At 39.1% G+C, this 16,859-nt stretch overlaps 1 protein-coding gene across 2 annotated transcripts in view; it reads left to right on the forward strand.

Moving 5' to 3' along the window:
- nbas (NBAS subunit of NRZ tethering complex) overlaps positions 1–16,859 on the forward strand; it is a 212,344-nt gene that overhangs the window by 58,911 nt on the left and 136,574 nt on the right. For both annotated transcript variants that reach the window (XM_052024299.1, XM_052024300.1), the window contains exons 28-30: positions 5,118–5,240; positions 6,671–6,773; positions 13,707–13,936. In XM_052024299.1, coding sequence (XP_051880259.1) covers positions 5,118–5,240; positions 6,671–6,773; positions 13,707–13,936 — 456 coding nt within the window. The remainder of the gene's footprint in view (positions 1–5,117; positions 5,241–6,670; positions 6,774–13,706; positions 13,937–16,859) is intronic.

The raw sequence follows: 16,859 nt of genomic DNA on the forward strand, positions 1-16,859 counted from the left end.
CAAAAGAGCAGTGCATGCAAGACGGCCCAAGAATCTCACAAAAGAAGCCTTTTGCAAGGAAGAATGGGCAAAAATCCCCCAAACAAGAATTGAAAGACTCTTAGCTGGCTACAGAAAGCATTTACAAGCTGTGATACTTGCCAAAGGGTGTGTTACTAAGTACTGACCATGCAGGGTGCCCAAACTTTTACTTCGGGCCCTTTTCCTTTTTTGTTGTTTTGAAACTGTAGAAGATGGAAATAAAAAAGTAATCTTGCTTGAAATATTAAAGAAATGTGTCATCTTTAACTTTATGCCTTTTGGAAATCAGGTAATCTTTTACTCACTTAGCTATTCACAGTAATAGAAATTTTGACCGGGGTGCCCAAACTTTTGCATGCCACTGTATATTTTCTGGTAAAACTGGTAGAATGATACCCTGATGTAAATTCAGGAAACTGCTGAATCAGGCTTCTAAAGGATATTTTACCATCCCTGCTTTGTCTTAAGAAAAGATGATGAAATAACCGATTTCTAACAGTAACTAAGTGGACCATTCCCCTGCCTGCAATCACCACCTGCCGTGCCTACACTTACCTGGCCCATCTCTGGCTTTCAACACCATTGGGCTCAGTGATGAGGTTTGGATAGCGGATGAGCTGGGATGGTTTAATACTAAGCCCTTAAAATGTTATTGAACTTGAAGTAAATAAAACAAAATCTAAAAATATATTAAAGTTCAAATACCATAGAACCATACAGCACAAAACAGGCCCTTCGGCCCACCATGTTGTGCTGTCCATCAAACCACCCTCACACTATCTAACCCCTTCCTCCTGCATATCCCCCCATCCCACACTCCTCCATATGCCTATCCAACAAGCTCTTGAACCTGTTCAATGTATCTGCCTCCACCACCACCCCAGGCAGTGCATTCCATATTTACAAGCATGAAGTATAATGCGCAAAAAAAAACTTGCCGTTCCCCTTTGTTTCTTGATCTACAGGCCTGGAATTGGCACTGAAATCTGAAGTTTTGGATCCCAGGTCAGATCTGGCACAGGATCTGGATGGCAATTCCTTTGGGTAACCCAGGAGAATTGCAGCAAGACTAGGCCCTGCCACTGGAGTGTAGTGACAGATGCAGCACCATCTGTCATTCAGCAAGCCCAGATTTGCATGCTTGAGCACACACCACAGAGGTCTGCAACGTGTAGCTATTGAAATACATGAACAGGGTTGGATCTTCCAGCACAACGCTCAGGGATTCAGCCCTTAAACACCAAACTGTTTTCCATTTATGGGTTTTATCTGAACATGAGTATGGGAATATGGTGAATGTACAATAGATATGGCAGTGGGACAGAAGTGAGAGAAAAGCAAACCAGCTCGGGTGAGATGATGGTTGAAAGGTGAGGGAAATAGCAGTAAAATTGGCAACGTGTGTAATATCCAGGAACAAGAAAGGAGCTGAGATGGAGTGAATTCTGAATAAGTTAATGGTGGAAAAATAACTGACTCTCAGCTAAAACTATGATTGATAAGGCAAAAGACAGAGCAAGTCACACTGATAAAGATTGCAGCAAATGGCAGGAAAAATGTCATCAGAATAGAAGAGGCCTTGTTAACTCAAGACTATAATTTAGACGTTCAATTTGATCTGAGGCTTTTGCAGATTTACGTCATCGAAGTAGGCCACTTGAATTATCAGGTAAATGCTGACTTTCTGAAAGAAAATAGTCCTGGATCCCTGCTTTTTGTACATAATGCCTTTTTTTCAATTACTTGCCCAACATCTAATTAAAAATATTTTCACCACATCCATTTAAGTACTGTATTTTGAATCCCAAGTGGAAAAGATATTCTCCCATCTCTTCTCAATCTTTTGCCAATGAAATTGTATCTTTGGTCAACAGTAGTGAAAGAAGGGAGGAGAAACCTAGGTCACCTCTACTTTGTGGCCTCCTCCAAGTTGAAGAGGCTAGTGTTACGGACTCAGTGAAAGTCCCTTTAAGATAGAGAGTGTGTGTGTATGTGTGTGTGGGGCGTGCTTACGTCAATAGAAGATAAAGGACGTAATGACGTTGTTGAAGAAGGAGAGAGAGAGAGACACCAGCCTGCTAGTTTTCTCTATCGATGGATGAGAAACAATAACTGTGTCTGCCACAGAAATCCATGTATGGAAGTTGGAAGTAATCCAGTGGAGTTCACTTTGTTGCTGACCTGTAGAAGGAAACAGATATTTGTGTGTGGACGACCACGATTCGGATGCTTTTCGGGGTGAGGGAGTCACTACCGAGTAAACACTGAAGTGTCGTTTGGGTTCCATCATGGAACATTTGGATTTCGTATTTACTCTCTCTATATTTCTCTACGTCTACATCTTATCTTCAGACAGCGGTGGTTGTTGAAGAAGCCCTTGCTCATGTTTCACCTTATGGCTTGCGGAACTGAACTTTAAGAACCATTCCGGAACTTGGAGTTTGGGGCTTTGTCACACACACACACACGAAGAGTTTAGTTTTGGGGTTAACGTTCAAGGTTTAACATTTTTGAATTCTAACATACTAACATTTTTACTTCTATTTTACGTATTATCATAAGTAGTGATTAATAAAATAGTTTTTAACACTGAATCATGCTCAGTGTGTTTCTTTTGTTGCTGGTTCGTGACACTAGGTGTAAACTAGCTGTCTATTTTTGTGGAGCACCTGTGTTCTGTCTGCGACGACCATCTTGAGCTTCCGGTTGCCTGCCATTTTAACTCTCCTTCGCACTGCCAGACTGACCTGTCTGTCCTTGACCTTCTCCATTGTTACAGAAAGGCCAAATGCATGTTGGAAGAACAACATTGCATTTTCCGCTTGGGTAACTGACTACCCAATGGCATGAACATTGAATTTTCCAGTTTCAGGTAACCCACACCCCTGCCACCCCTGCTGTTCTCCCACACACACTCACCTGTCCTCCGATTTCTTCTCCCTTTTGTTTATCTATCCCATCCTGTCCACCGTCTCCCTCATTTGGTTCCATCTACCCAATATTCCAACCCAATCTCATTCTACCTGCCTTTGTCCACCCCTCCCTCACACGGCTATATTCTGGCAATCTTTCCTCTTCCCTCTCTGTCCAAAATGTCAACGTACACCTTTTGCCTCCATGGATGCTGCTTGACCTGCAGAGGTCTTCCAGTGTCCTTTTTTTTTCAGGTGCAGCAATTAATTGAGAAGATGATTGGTATTTTGGCCTTTATTGCAAAGGATTTGTAGTTTAAGCAGGGAGGTTTACTTAATATTGTACATAGCGTTGGTGAAGACATACCTGGAGTACTGCATGCAGTTTTGGTTCTCTTACCTAAAAAAAGGACATAGTAGCTCAAAGGAGATGAACCAGGCTAATTTCTGGGAAGAAGGAGTTGTCCTCGTAATAGAAGCAAAACAGTTTGAAGTTTAGAAGAATGAAGGGTGACCTTATTCAAACATACAAGATACTGAGGGGGCATGACAAATAGATGTTGAGATGTTTTCACTATTGGGAGAGTCTTGAACAAGGGGACATGGATACAAGATGAGGAGCTGGTCATTTAAAATGGAGGTTCAAAGAAATTTCTTTCCACAGGATGGTGAATCTCTGGAATTCTCCATCCCAGAGGGTTGTGGAGGCTGGATCATTAGAAATATTTAAGGTGGAAGCAGAAAAATGTTTGGGAGATAAGGAAATTGAGGAGAATGAGGAACTGGCACATAAGTGGAGTTGAAGCTAGTTTAGATCAGCCATGATTCTATTGAATGGCAGAGCAAGCTTGAGGGACCTGGTGGCCTACTCCAGCTCCTATTTTCTTGAGTTCTTGCGCATACCCTTTCCAAGGCTTTAGCATTTTTCCAGAAAAATAATTGAATTGTTTATCATAGACTATCTGAGACCTAACTTACAATTTATAATATTCTGGAATGATTTCTTTGCTTTAGTGCTTAGTTCTCGTGTTAAAACCAAGCAGCTTCTAGATACCTGAGACTTTGTTATGTCGAGCAATTCCATTAAAAACTCTGTTGGTTTGTTTCAAGTCCAGTGGGAACTCTCCTGTTAATTCTATTGTTTGTAATAACTGTAAACGTGAGCAAATGTTATCCCTTCATTGTGCTCTGGTTTATACTATCCATCCATAGGTATGCATGTTTGTGTCAGAAGCTTCAAGGAAGCTATATATTTGGGGAAAAAAAAATGTAGTATAACTTAAGGTGAGCAGAATGTTACCAATAGCTTTCTAGGATGAATGCTTCTAGCAAATGATCATTTATCATATTATTTTACTTGTGGGAGAAGTTAAAAGATGATCACTAATTGAAATAATGAGTATTATTATATAATTGATGTATTGCTTAAGGTCGTGTATGATTTTGCCACTCTCTGCGTGGCCATCATTTTTGAAGTGGAACTGTTTTCTAGTCTTATTTATAATGTATGAATCATCAAGATAAAAAGTTCTGTATCACTAATGAGCGACTAGCTTCTGGCTGCTTCTGTGTGCAGGACCCAAGTTTGTTCTCCTTTGCAGTAAAAATTTACATTATTTCCCCTAACTGTACACTAATGCAATTTTATCTTAAGCTAAAATACGTTATACTGCTTGTTATCTCTGATTCACATTGTGGCATAGTAATTTTGGAAAATAATTACAGATGGTGTTAAGGTTCAAAGAGTTCTAAAAATCATTTTTTTTTGACTGCAAGATGATTGTAGAACTTACAATTGTGAATACTTGTTAACATTGGTAAAGTTCAGTGTTAATGGATAAAGGGGTTATATAGACAAAGATGATAAACCAATCCTGAAAGCCATGTTGCCATCTGACCCCACCCTTGGTTGGTCTGTTGCGCTGCTCATCTGTGCGCCACTCACTGTGTGGTCCATCTGTTCCCAGGTTTCACGTTCGAGGAGCGCCTCACTGTATGTTGCCCTATCCCCACTGCACACAGTCTGGATGCTTATAAAACTGTGTCCTTGCCTGCTGCTCACATTTCCCTCTTTCAAAAATGTTGTCCACTTGCTTCTTTGTCTCAGCTCTTGCCATTCGTCAAGCGAAAGTTGCATTTTAACTTGAATTATTTTAACTGATTATTTGTAATTCTTTACTTCAGTGTGGCAGAAATTTTGGAAAAGCATGGTCTGCAGAAACCAATCTCATTCATAAAAAATACTCAGTCAAATCCAGAGGAAGCACGCCTGCTTATGGTGCGGCTAACCAGACATGTTGGGCGCAAGTGAGTATATGCAGATCTACAGTAAATGAAATTTTAAGAAAACAACAGATGCTGGAAATCTGAAATAAAATGTTTGAAACACTCGAGTTCGGGCAGCATCTGCGGAAAGGAAGTTCAAAGTAGAGTTTATTGTCATATGCACAAGTACATGTATGCACAGCTGCAGTGAAAATCTTACTTACAGCAGCACCACAGGCACATAACATCATATGAGCAGCATTCACAAGAAAAACATGAACATAAATTGTACAATTTATACAAGAAAGAACACAATTAGAACAAAATAAAACAAAGTCCATTTTAGTGCAAAGTGATCAAAGTGGTCACAATGTTGCTGAGCAATAGTGATTAGGGTTTTGCTAGTTGGTTTAAGAACCGAATGGTTGAAGGGAAGTGGCTGTTCTTGAACCTGGTGGTGTGGGACTTCAGGCTTCTGTACCCCCTGCCCGCTGGTAGCTGCGAAAAGGTGGCATGGCCCAGATGTTGGGAATCTTTGATGATGGATGTTGCCACCTTGAGGCAATACCTCCTGTAGATACTACCAGTGGTGGAGAGGGATGTGCCTGTGATGTATTGGGCAGAGTCCACTATTCTGCAGTTTCATGTGTTCCTGCACATTTGAATTGCTGTACCAGACCATGATACAACCAGTCAGTCAGTCTGACTCTTTGATTGAATGGCGAAAGAGAAAAAAACAAGTTAGTTTTAGATCTTAGTGAGGGTGGGGAAGGCAGTAGAACAAAGGGAATACCTCTGATGGGATGAGACCAAATGAGTCAATGGAACAGTTAGAATCAGATTATGCTTCTTAGTGTAATGTGTTGCTAATGGCAAGGCTGTGGGACATGCACAGCAGGCTAGACTATACAGATAGAAAAAGAGAAACAAAGGCAAAATGATGACAGGCAGAAGACAGGTTATCCAGTAAACAGAGACTGTTGCATAACATTGGAGAATTCAGTATAGAGTCTGGAAAGCTGCAGTGTGCCCAGATGGAAGAGGAGATGCTGTTCCTCAAGCTTGCGTTGGGACCTCTGTAACAGCGCAGGAGGCCGTAGACTGAAAGATCAGAGTGAGGGTGAGATGAGGAACTAAAGTTGAAGGCAACTGAAGCTCAGGGCCATTCCTGCAGACTGAACACAGATGCACCACAGAACAATCACCCAACCTGTGTTTGGTTTCTCCAGGGTAGAGGAGATCATGTTATTGCGTTCAGTGTTCATACACTTGATCAGGAAAAAGTTCAAATGAATCACTGCTTTGTTTTTGTTTTTCATTTGAGCTGAAGCCAGATTCTGACTTTTATAGTTATGTTCGCAATGAGGAAGAGAGAAGTAGGATGGTGATTCTTTTTGCAGGTGATCAGTAATTAACCTTCCGACATAATGGATGTTGTAACACTGGATTTTTCTCTTGCATTATGTACCTAGGAACCCACCTGTAAGTGAGACTGAATGGAGAGGCTTGCTGCAAGACCTCTTGGAAATGCAAAGCGCAGTCTACAAGTGTCTGGACTTCGAAGTCTGCTATGAGGTAAAAGATTCCTCTGGTATGAACTTGCACAAGGGAGAAAAGAATTAAGAAATGTAAATTTGAATGATGACATACAGCGGCTCCCCAGGTTACGGAAGACCTAACTTGTGGAAATCTGACTACACAAATTCTCCCATAAATTTCTGAAACATTTTTCAAGACGGGAAAGTTAGTTTACAGAAATGCAAACATCTTCAAGAGTTATGGAATAGTGGTAGTAGGTACTAAATTCAGAAGACGACCAGTTTAAAAAAAACTGTTTACATGTTATACCTGCTGTAATTAAACAGATACATTATCTTTAAGAAAGTAGTTGCTGGTTCACAACAGGAGGCCACTTAAGAGATTTGCAAGGCAAATCTCTTCTATTGACACTTGTAAAGTACTATATCAAACAATGTAACATCAGTTGCTACTTTAGGCCATCAAAACTAGCCATTGGATCTGGGATGTTCTGATTCTCTACCATTGCAGCTACATGGGAAGACGACAAATACATTTTTTTGATTTATGAAAAATTTAGTTTACGGAACATTTTCCGCAAGGGACCCCTTGCGTAGCCTGGGGACTGCCTGTAATCTTAAATCTTATTGATACTTCTCCTTTATGGGCTGACTTCAGGTGTATTGGGAGGTGGAAGAAGACCAGAGTACCTGGCGAAAACACTCGTGAGTGATGATGTGAAGATCCATCAAGACATGACTCTGTTGCTCTCCCCATTCCCACTCCTACGTTATGGAATTTACTCTAGAACCTTTTGCATGGGTTTCTGCCAGGTGGTCTGCTCCAGTTTCCTCCCACCTCCCAAAGACATGCTAGTAGATTAATTGTCTTCTGTAAATTAACTTCCAGTGGCAAAAAAAATCAAAAGGAAGTTGATGGGCATGGGAGAGAGAATATGCTAGGGCCAGAGAGAAATAAGGAGTGGGGTTTGGGACTGCTCTGCAAGGAGCTGATGTGGACCAAAAGTCTCATTCTGTGTCGTAGTAAGTAAGAAGGAATATTGCTGTTTTTTTTTAGCCTATGTGATTTTAAAGCACCTGAATATAGCAAGTATTCGGTACATAGTAAAGAGGAGAATGACAAAATAGGATGTGAGAGATTAGGGAAAAGTCAGGGTCAAGTGCTAGTAATAATGAGTTGAAATTGAGTTTTCAAGGAACATAAAAAGAAATATTGTTCTATAGGCACAAGTAATGGAAAAGAAAATCAGGGAAGGGATACACAAACTCATTGGCAATAGTAAAATGGTAGAAATATTGAACAAATATTTTGCATTAGTATTTTCCAGGGAGATTACTGATGGGGACAAAGCATTAGAAGAAAGAATTAACAGAAGTACAAAGACATATAGAAAAAGGAAAGATGCAAACTCAGTTAAGCTTTGAGAGGATCCGATTCCTTATCCAAATGGATTGCATCTCTGTATACTCCAAAGAACTTGGGAAGAGTTAGTAGAAGCATTATTATATATTTACAAAAATTCATTAGCAAACTGTAAACTGACTTGGGTCTGAAATATAGCCAATGATATTCTCATAGTTTAAAAGGGAGATCCAAGAAGTCCAGGGAGCTATAAAATCAGTTAACATAATACCAATGTGTTAGGAAAAATAATTAATTTTTTCTCATGGATGTAATGGAAAAATGTCCAAAAATCAAAAATATAACAAGGATTTCAAAAGATAAGATTCTACTTAGCAACTTTATTGAATTATTTGAAGTTATAATAGACCATGGTAATGCTGTAGATATTATACGCTTGGATTTTCCAGAGCTCTTTGACAAGGTGCCTTTAAGGATTAATGATAAATGTTAGAACTTGTGGAGTCAGGGGTCAAGAAGCAGAAGGGAAATCAACATGGCTTCAAAAAGAAAACAGTAGAAATCAAGGATAGTTACTTTAGCAAAAAAATTGAACTGGCTGCAGTTTGCCACTAATGGTTCAGAATTTGTGAATGGTAACAAATTGAGCTGTTAGTACTGAAGAGGACTGTAGCAAAATGGATAAATATACTAGTAAATTTTGTAAAGCGGTGTAAATGATGACTTTAATTTCAATATGGGTAAATGTTAAATGATGCATTTTACGTGAGATAATATTCCCTGGAAATTAAGATGCTAAATGGAGTGGAGGACATCAGGGATATAAGGATATACCTTCACACGTTGTTAAAAGTAGCACCATATATCAACAAGCTTATAAAATATGGAAACAAAGTACTGAGGTTCATTTCTGAAGAAATTGAAAAGCTGGGAAGTACTGTGAAGGGTGCTTAGAACATTCAGTTAATTGATTGCATTGAATATTCTAGTTCCTGTATCGTAATAAGGTTAAAGAAGCATTGGGCAAGGATGTTACCTTAAGGTACTAATTATAAGAAAAGATTAAACAGCTGGAACTCTTGGCTGTAGAAAAGGGAAGTTGAGAGGCGAACCAATAGAGGTCTTAACATTATGAAAAGATTTGATAGAGTAGCTCTAAATGTGCTGTTTTCATTTCTGGGAATGTCCAAAATTAGGGACTACAAATCTAAGGTATTGGCTCATGAAGTCCTAAGGAGTAGCTATGGTGGATAGCATGATCCCCTTGAGGGAAAGTTGGATGTACATGCGAGGGAGAATGGAATAAAAAGATGTACTGATATACATTAGATGAAATAGAGTGAGGCAGTGATCTGTGCAGCATAAGTCCCTGACAAATGAGTTGCTCCAAATGACCTATTTCTTTACTGTAAATTTCATACACGAATGTGGCCTACTAAAATATTCAGAAATTTAATGGAATAGGACAAGGTGTTAGAGAAATTGAGTCACAGTGACTTGTATGCCTTTTAGATCAATTAGTGATCCATCTTTATAGAATAAAAGTATCTTTAAAAAAATATACACGTGATTTTCCCTTGCTTTCCTGTTTTCAGAACTGCAGTGGAGTGCAGTGCACCAACTTCAGAGTCTATCTATAATGAATAAAACTGGAAGAAATTCCACCTTCAGAAGCGTGGTGCATACTAATTTCATTCTGAAAATTCCAGCAAGAAATGGTTCTGGAAAGCTTATGAACTACCAGTAACTGATTTCTTATAAGGAATAAAATGTAATGAGCCACAAGATAAAGTAAAAGCCATTGCTTTTGTAAATGGTGAAGTCAGAAATAACAAGAATTGCTGATATAAACTACTTGGGTAACAGCAAAAGGAAGGCTATTTCTTTAGCCTTCAAGATTTAAAAGGTTTTTAAAATTATGAAGGAATCGGACAAAGTAGATTAAAATAGACATGCAATTGTGAAAGGATGCACCAGGATGGATTATAAACATTCTCCAACAGCTGTGAGGCCTTTGAGAAGTAAGGGGGAAGTGATTTTTCCTTTTATTCTGCTGGATCTTCCTGGACCCAGCTTTGCACTTATTCTCCACCTGCCTACACATGCCTGGTCCTGATGCAGAAGGCCAATCTCACTGAACCCGTGAATCCTTAAACTGGGTGGCAGAGCCTCAGCAACAACTATGGGTGTGGTGCAGCAACCACAGTCCTGGGATGCTTTGACAGCAGGCATAGGTGGGAGTTGAGCTGTACCTCATCTCAAAAACCTACTTGATTTGAGTGGATTTTAACTTTATCTGACATTCAGAGATCTAAACCAAAAAAAAAGAATAATTAAATCAAACAGTTATTAAAAAAAATTATGACAAAATAAAAATGATTAAAGTCTTTAATATAACTTGCAATTGAATGGCTGAGAATCCCATTAAAGTGAATAAGGTCTCTGATCCTAAGCCAAGGAGAGAAGATTCCCAGTGTAAGATGGAGGGCCTAGTAAGGTTAGGAGTCCAGTGATAGAGACTGGTGACAGATATACTGTCATCTGGCACTCAGTAAGTCTCAGATTGCAGCAGGTCTGTGTAAATCCAGAATTGACTTTTGGAATAACTGAGTACCAATGGATAACCAGGAAGATTGTTGTGTACATTTTTATTTTTCAATATCTGGGCATTATTAGCCAGGCTAGCAGTTATTGAGCGTGCCTATTCTTCCTCGAAGATGGTGGTGAACCACCACTTTGAGTTGCTGTAGATCCTCTGGTGAAGGTAATCCTGTAGTGCTACTGTGTAGAAAGTTTCAGGATTTGGACAGAGCAATGATGCAAGAATACTGATATATTCCCAAGCTGGAAAGGTGTACAAGTTGGAGAGGAACTTGCAGATAGTGGGAATCCCTTGTGTCAGCAACCCTTGTCTTTTTCAGCATGGAGGTTTGTAGATTTGGAGATGCTGTTGGAATAACTTAGATGAGTGGGTGCAGTGCATTTTGTAGACCAAACATGGCAGCCACTTTGAGCCAGTGGTGCATGGAATGGGAAGCTTTGTCTTGGATGATGTTGAGCTTCTTGAGAGTCGATGGGGCTGCACTCATCCAGGCAAGCAGAGAGTATTCCACAACATTGGCCTTGTGCCTTGTAGACGGTGAAAGGACCTTTGGTTGCAAGGAGGTGATAACTGTAGGGTATCCAGCCTCTTACCTGCTATGGTATTTATGTGACGGGTCCAGTTGCGTATCTATGAACCCAAGCTGTTGATCATGGGGTCTCGGCAATGATCATGCCGTCAAATGTCGATGGTTAGACTTTATTTTCAATGGAGTTGGTCATTAATGGAGGTGGCACAAATTTTACTTGCCAGTTATAAAACCTGTCTGAATATTATCTAAGACTTGCTGTATGTAGGCACAGACTGCTTTATTTTCTGTGAAGTTGCAAACGGAATTGAACGTCACTGTACATTGCTACTTCTGACCTTGTGAAGGAAGGAGGATCATTTTGAAGCAGTTAAAAATGTTTGGGCCTGGTATACTACCCTGATTATCCCAGCGTTTATGGTACAACTGAGTGTGTTGCTAGACCATTTTGGAGTCGACCCATATTGCTGGATCTGGAGTTAAATATAGGTTAGACAGTGTAACGATGACAGTCTGATCCTGCTGATGGGATTTAGCCAGGTAATCTGTGAGCTCTGAGATGCAGCTGGATAGGGGTGTTTTTGTGTATGATTTGCAAAAGGCTAGTATGGAGGTATAGTAAATAGGAAAGGCAACAGAACATTATTTTGTGAGAGTGGAAATGACTACTAAAGTCACGAGGTTGTATTTCAGTTATATTCAGGCATTGATTAACCCGCACCTGGAGTATACTGTATTGTGTTGATCTCTTTATTTAAGGAAAGGTGTTAATGCATTTGGAGAAATTCATAGAAGGTTTATTAGACAAATACCTGGAAAGTACAGATTGCCATAAGAGGAAAGTTTGGTTAGGCTAGGTTTCACTCCACGGGAGTCTGGAAGGGGGTGGGTGGGGTGCCACTTGAGGGGTCTTGACAGGATGGATATGGAGAGAATGTTTATTCTTGTGGGAAAATCCAGAACCGGAGTCACTTTCAAAATAAGGTGTTGCCTATTTAAGACAGATCAAGCATTCCGCACCCCCCCCCCCCCCCCCCCCTCCACCCCATCCCCCAGAGGACTGAGAGTCTCTGTAACTTCCATGGACAATTGAAGCAGAGCATTTGAATATTTTTCAGGCAGAGATAGATAGATACCTGATAAGCAAATGAATGAAAGATTACCACTCTTGGACGGGAATGCAAAATGAATTTCCAGATAGATCATCAATGATCTTATTAAATGGTGGAGCAGGCTTAAGGGGCCAATTGATTTCCTACTGCTTAATCCTTGTGTTCATAAGTTTGTGAATTCATTGTTTTTTTTGATTTCTTTAAGGCTATGACTGATGACTATTTATTTTCATTTTTATTATTAACAAAATTTAAATTCAACAGCTGCTGTGGTTGTATTTGAAATCTACTCTCTAGATTGTTAGAATCAGGTAACTAGTCTGGTAGTTTAACTATTGCACTGCCACTCTACCCATTTTGTCATCAAGCATGTACTTAACTAGCCCTGTACTTTGGGTCTGGAATTGTGTCCCAATCTGGAAGAAGGGTAGGGCCAAGGGGCACAAGTCTCAAGTGAGCACCTAAATACTTGCTCAATAGACATATTCATTAGAATTTCTTCTAAGTGGCAAAGAGTGCAAGTGATTTTGGGGTGAGTGGTTGCCAAGTTGTTTCTTGGCATGGTAGAGCTGAGAAAGAGATCTGGTATACTTAGAGTGAAGAAAAGACACCAGTTCTTTATCATGGGGTGGTGGATATTATTGGAGTGTCAGGGAGTGGTCTTTTTGGAGCAGGCACATGAGATTTCCTGCTATACCTCCTGATCACAGCAGTGTTTTAGAAGTTCACTGTAGTTAGCGGGGGGGGGGGGGGGGGGCACTTAAAAGCTGATGACTTCTGAAAGTTCTTCCAGTTTGGTATCTTGTCTGAAAATGTATATTTAGTGATACTAGATGTCAAAATTCTTTGTTAGTTGGATAAAGGTTTAAGCTGACTGGAAGGTTTCAAAGAACTAAGGATCCTTAAAAATAATAAAGGTGATTGTTCCTTCCAAGTGTGTGGACTGTTGAGTCAGAGTTGAGCTGTCACACAAAATTTTGGGCAATTTCAGTTTTCTTGAGACAAAAAGGTTAATCTTAACATGAAACATTAAACTCTATCTACAGGCACAATACCAATAGAATGTTTCAGCTGCTCATCCATTTTACTGAATAGAATAGATAATTGCAGTCATGCTATTCCTAATAAATTAAAGGCAAGTACTTTGATGGAAGTGTTTGCTTTTGGAAACAAAAGAAGTAACCCAAATGTCAGCTTCTGTACATGGTAACCACATTACAATCTTTTTAATGTGCATTTTTGTTTTACTGAATTAAGTAGATAATTTCTTACTTTAAGACCGGGTTATGTTGTTTCTGTAAAATGTTCTTAAACCCTGCTTTTTGGAAAAAGAACTTAAAGTGACCAGACGTTTTAATTTTCAGATATTTACCGAGAGCCTACTGTGTTCCAGTCGTTTGGAGAATATCCGTTTAGCTGGGCAAATGATGCACTGCAGCAGGGTATCTGTTGACCCACCCATTAGTGCTGCTTATAGAAGCAAGGTACACTCCAAGGTTAACTATGAGAAAAGCCTCAAACTGGTTCTTGCTGCTGCCAAAGAGTATTTTGACTCATCGGCCACTTTGACTGATAGTTGCATGGATTTAGCCAGGTAATCTATAAATTCACTGTTGTCTTTTTTTAAATTTGTCTGTAAGATGATGACTGATGTAACCCTACAAGAGTTGACAGTTTTAATACCAGATGTGATTATGCTGGTGATGCGTAATCTGCTGCTCCTGCTGTTAAAATGATCCAGGAACGATTAACATAAAATGCTAGCTATAAACCTTCACTTTTTGCTTCCCCTGCAAGATGCTGCTAGATAAGGTTGACGTATACAAAATTTCAAATGAAATGGAGTAAACAATAAGTCAACAGTGTTCAAATTTCTTGTCTTGGTTACCCATAGTCCTTCATATGGTAGAGCCCCATGGTATACATTCAAGCAACAATAATTCAAAGCACCGCGACTGAATTAACGGTTAATTTCTTCCAATTAAATCACATGGTAAATCCCTGCTAAATTGCAGGAATAATTGAGAGTTTTCTGTCAATGAGAAAACAGTGCAAAATACTGGGTCTATGAAATCTGAGCAGGTAAACAACATCAGAAGTCCAAGTGAAATTAGTTGCCTGTATCTTCATGGATAGAATGGAACTACATAAAATTAGTAAGCGATAGCTTTGAAACCATGCTTCAAATTGCCCATTGACCACTTTGATAGGATACCCAATTTCCTTTCTGTGGTCTCAACAATGAGACTTGGGAATTGCAACCTAATAGCACTCAGCTTTCCATCCATCCCATGTGATATCTGTTTTAAATAAAACTAGTGATGTTACATACTGCAAAAAATTAAAATTAAATAAAATCAAAACATGAAATAACTTGTGGATGGAAGAGCTCTGGGCCCGTGGCATCAAAGTTCTTGGTTGATCATGGGGAAATCCAAATTCCTTTAGAGCTTGGTTTAAAAAAAAGGTTCAATTTAGTTTTTTTTTGCTGGATGACTATAGTCAAGGCACTCTAGTGGGCCAGACTGCTCAATATTCTAGAGGAATATTTCTTGTGCATTGCCATGTTGTGAATTCATAACGATACCAAAACACGTTGAACTTGAGAGTGAAAATGCAGTTACAATGCTGAGGTAAACCAAATGTTATGCAACGGTGATTACTATTCAAACATAACAAATGGGTTGTCTCACAGCTGATTAATTCTGTTTGCATCGTAGTGTCATGTAGCAAATGCAATTGTCAACTGGTGCAAAGTTAGGTCACGAAAACGGGAGATGAGATTTTTAAAAATGGCATTGGTTGCAGGTTGAATACCCTTCTGCAGAATCAGGAAAATGCACTGCACTATTTTAGTGTCTTGTGTTTTTTTTAAAACATTCTACTTAACAAGCAAACAGAATCATGGTTTAATATTTCATCCAGACCTTTCTGACACATGGGCAATACTACAAAGTAGATGCTTTATGGGGGTTTGTTAACTAGATTTTCTTTTTATGAAATTGTGTTTATTTTGTTCTTTATCCTTGCAATTAGTTACAAAGCAGGATGGTGGCAGAAAAGGATTTTGAAACATTTTCTTTTTGCCCAATTTTTTATTGCAGCTTACTTGTTGATTTCATTCAGGTTTCTTAAAGCGAGTGCATAAAGAAACACTTGACATGCTCATTGAAGTATATACTGCAGAATTTCATTCCTATTGAATGAATGATAGCTATTGAGATGACAAATTTTTCAGTAGCTCTGAGACCCATTCCCAATGCTGTGTATTTTTATAATGAATTTCTTGAAACATAACAGTTGGTATGTTCATCATCCATTCCATTTATCAACACAAAGGCAGGTTGCCTGGCTGCTCGTGTGTGAAAATATATATATATATATATAAATAAAAAATTAGATTCGTTTTGTAAGAGAACTGAACTGTTTATGTTGTCTGGCTCAAATTTTCTTGAAGTTTTCATTATATAACTACGTAATAATAAAAAAAAACAACCTGCAGTAAAAATAAAATAGTTCGGATGGTACCACAGAATGTCCACTAGATTCCCAATGTTGCCTACCCAGATTAAAAAAAACTTCTTCTTGATGATGTAGATTACTTATTATATTTAGATGATATTTATTCACTCTGTCATAAGCTTGAAAATGGACTAATGGCCATTAAGTGACGGGTCCTGAAATAAGATGTGTAGGGCAGTAATAAATTCAGTTTCAAGTTCTTCTCAGCTCTCATAGTAAGATTTGTGCTGTATTTGTTCTTGGCAGATTTCAAAGGTGACAAACTGAAAATCATGTTACTGGATTCTAATTAACTTAAAAGTGGCTGCTTTATTTGATTCGGAATTCAGTTATACAGATTAAATCTAGGTTTTCATTAAAAGCCGTCAAACAATACATTGCAGCAGATTAGTTGACTCAGTCGTGGTACCTTTCATGAGCAAGTGATAGCAGTACACTTTCTTTAGGTCTGAATTCAACTTTTGGCCATGATAATGCATATCAGACTACCAGTATTGAAATCTTCAAGGGTCAGTTGTATGTAAAATCCTTGAATTCAGACTTTCTGCCCCATAGAATTGTACAGAACAAAAATGAGCCCTTTTGGCCCACCTCATCCATGCTGACCATGATATTATCCACACTAATCCCATTTGCCTGTACCGGGCCTGTAATCCTCTACTCCTTTCCTATGCAAGTACCTCCTCTGAGAGCTCATTCCATACACTCATCACCCTCTGTGTGATAAATTTATCCCTTAAATCTCTCTCTAAATTTTCCTCCTCTTGGTTAAAACCTGTGCTCCCTAGTTCTAGACACCCCTGGCCCGGGAAGAAAATTCTTGTGATCTATTCCATCTATGCCCTTCATAGTTTTGTAAACCTGTATCAGGTCACATCTAAGCTTCCTACATTTCAGTGAGAATAAACCTAGCCTATCCATTCTCTTCTTATAACTACAGCCCTCCATTCCAGACAACGTTCTGGTGAATCTCTTCAGCACACTCTCTATTGCTA

Source organism: Pristis pectinata, chromosome 10 (assembly GCF_009764475.1).
Source record: "Pristis pectinata isolate sPriPec2 chromosome 10, sPriPec2.1.pri, whole genome shotgun sequence".
Lineage (NCBI taxonomy): Eukaryota > Metazoa > Chordata > Chondrichthyes > Rhinopristiformes > Pristidae > Pristis > Pristis pectinata.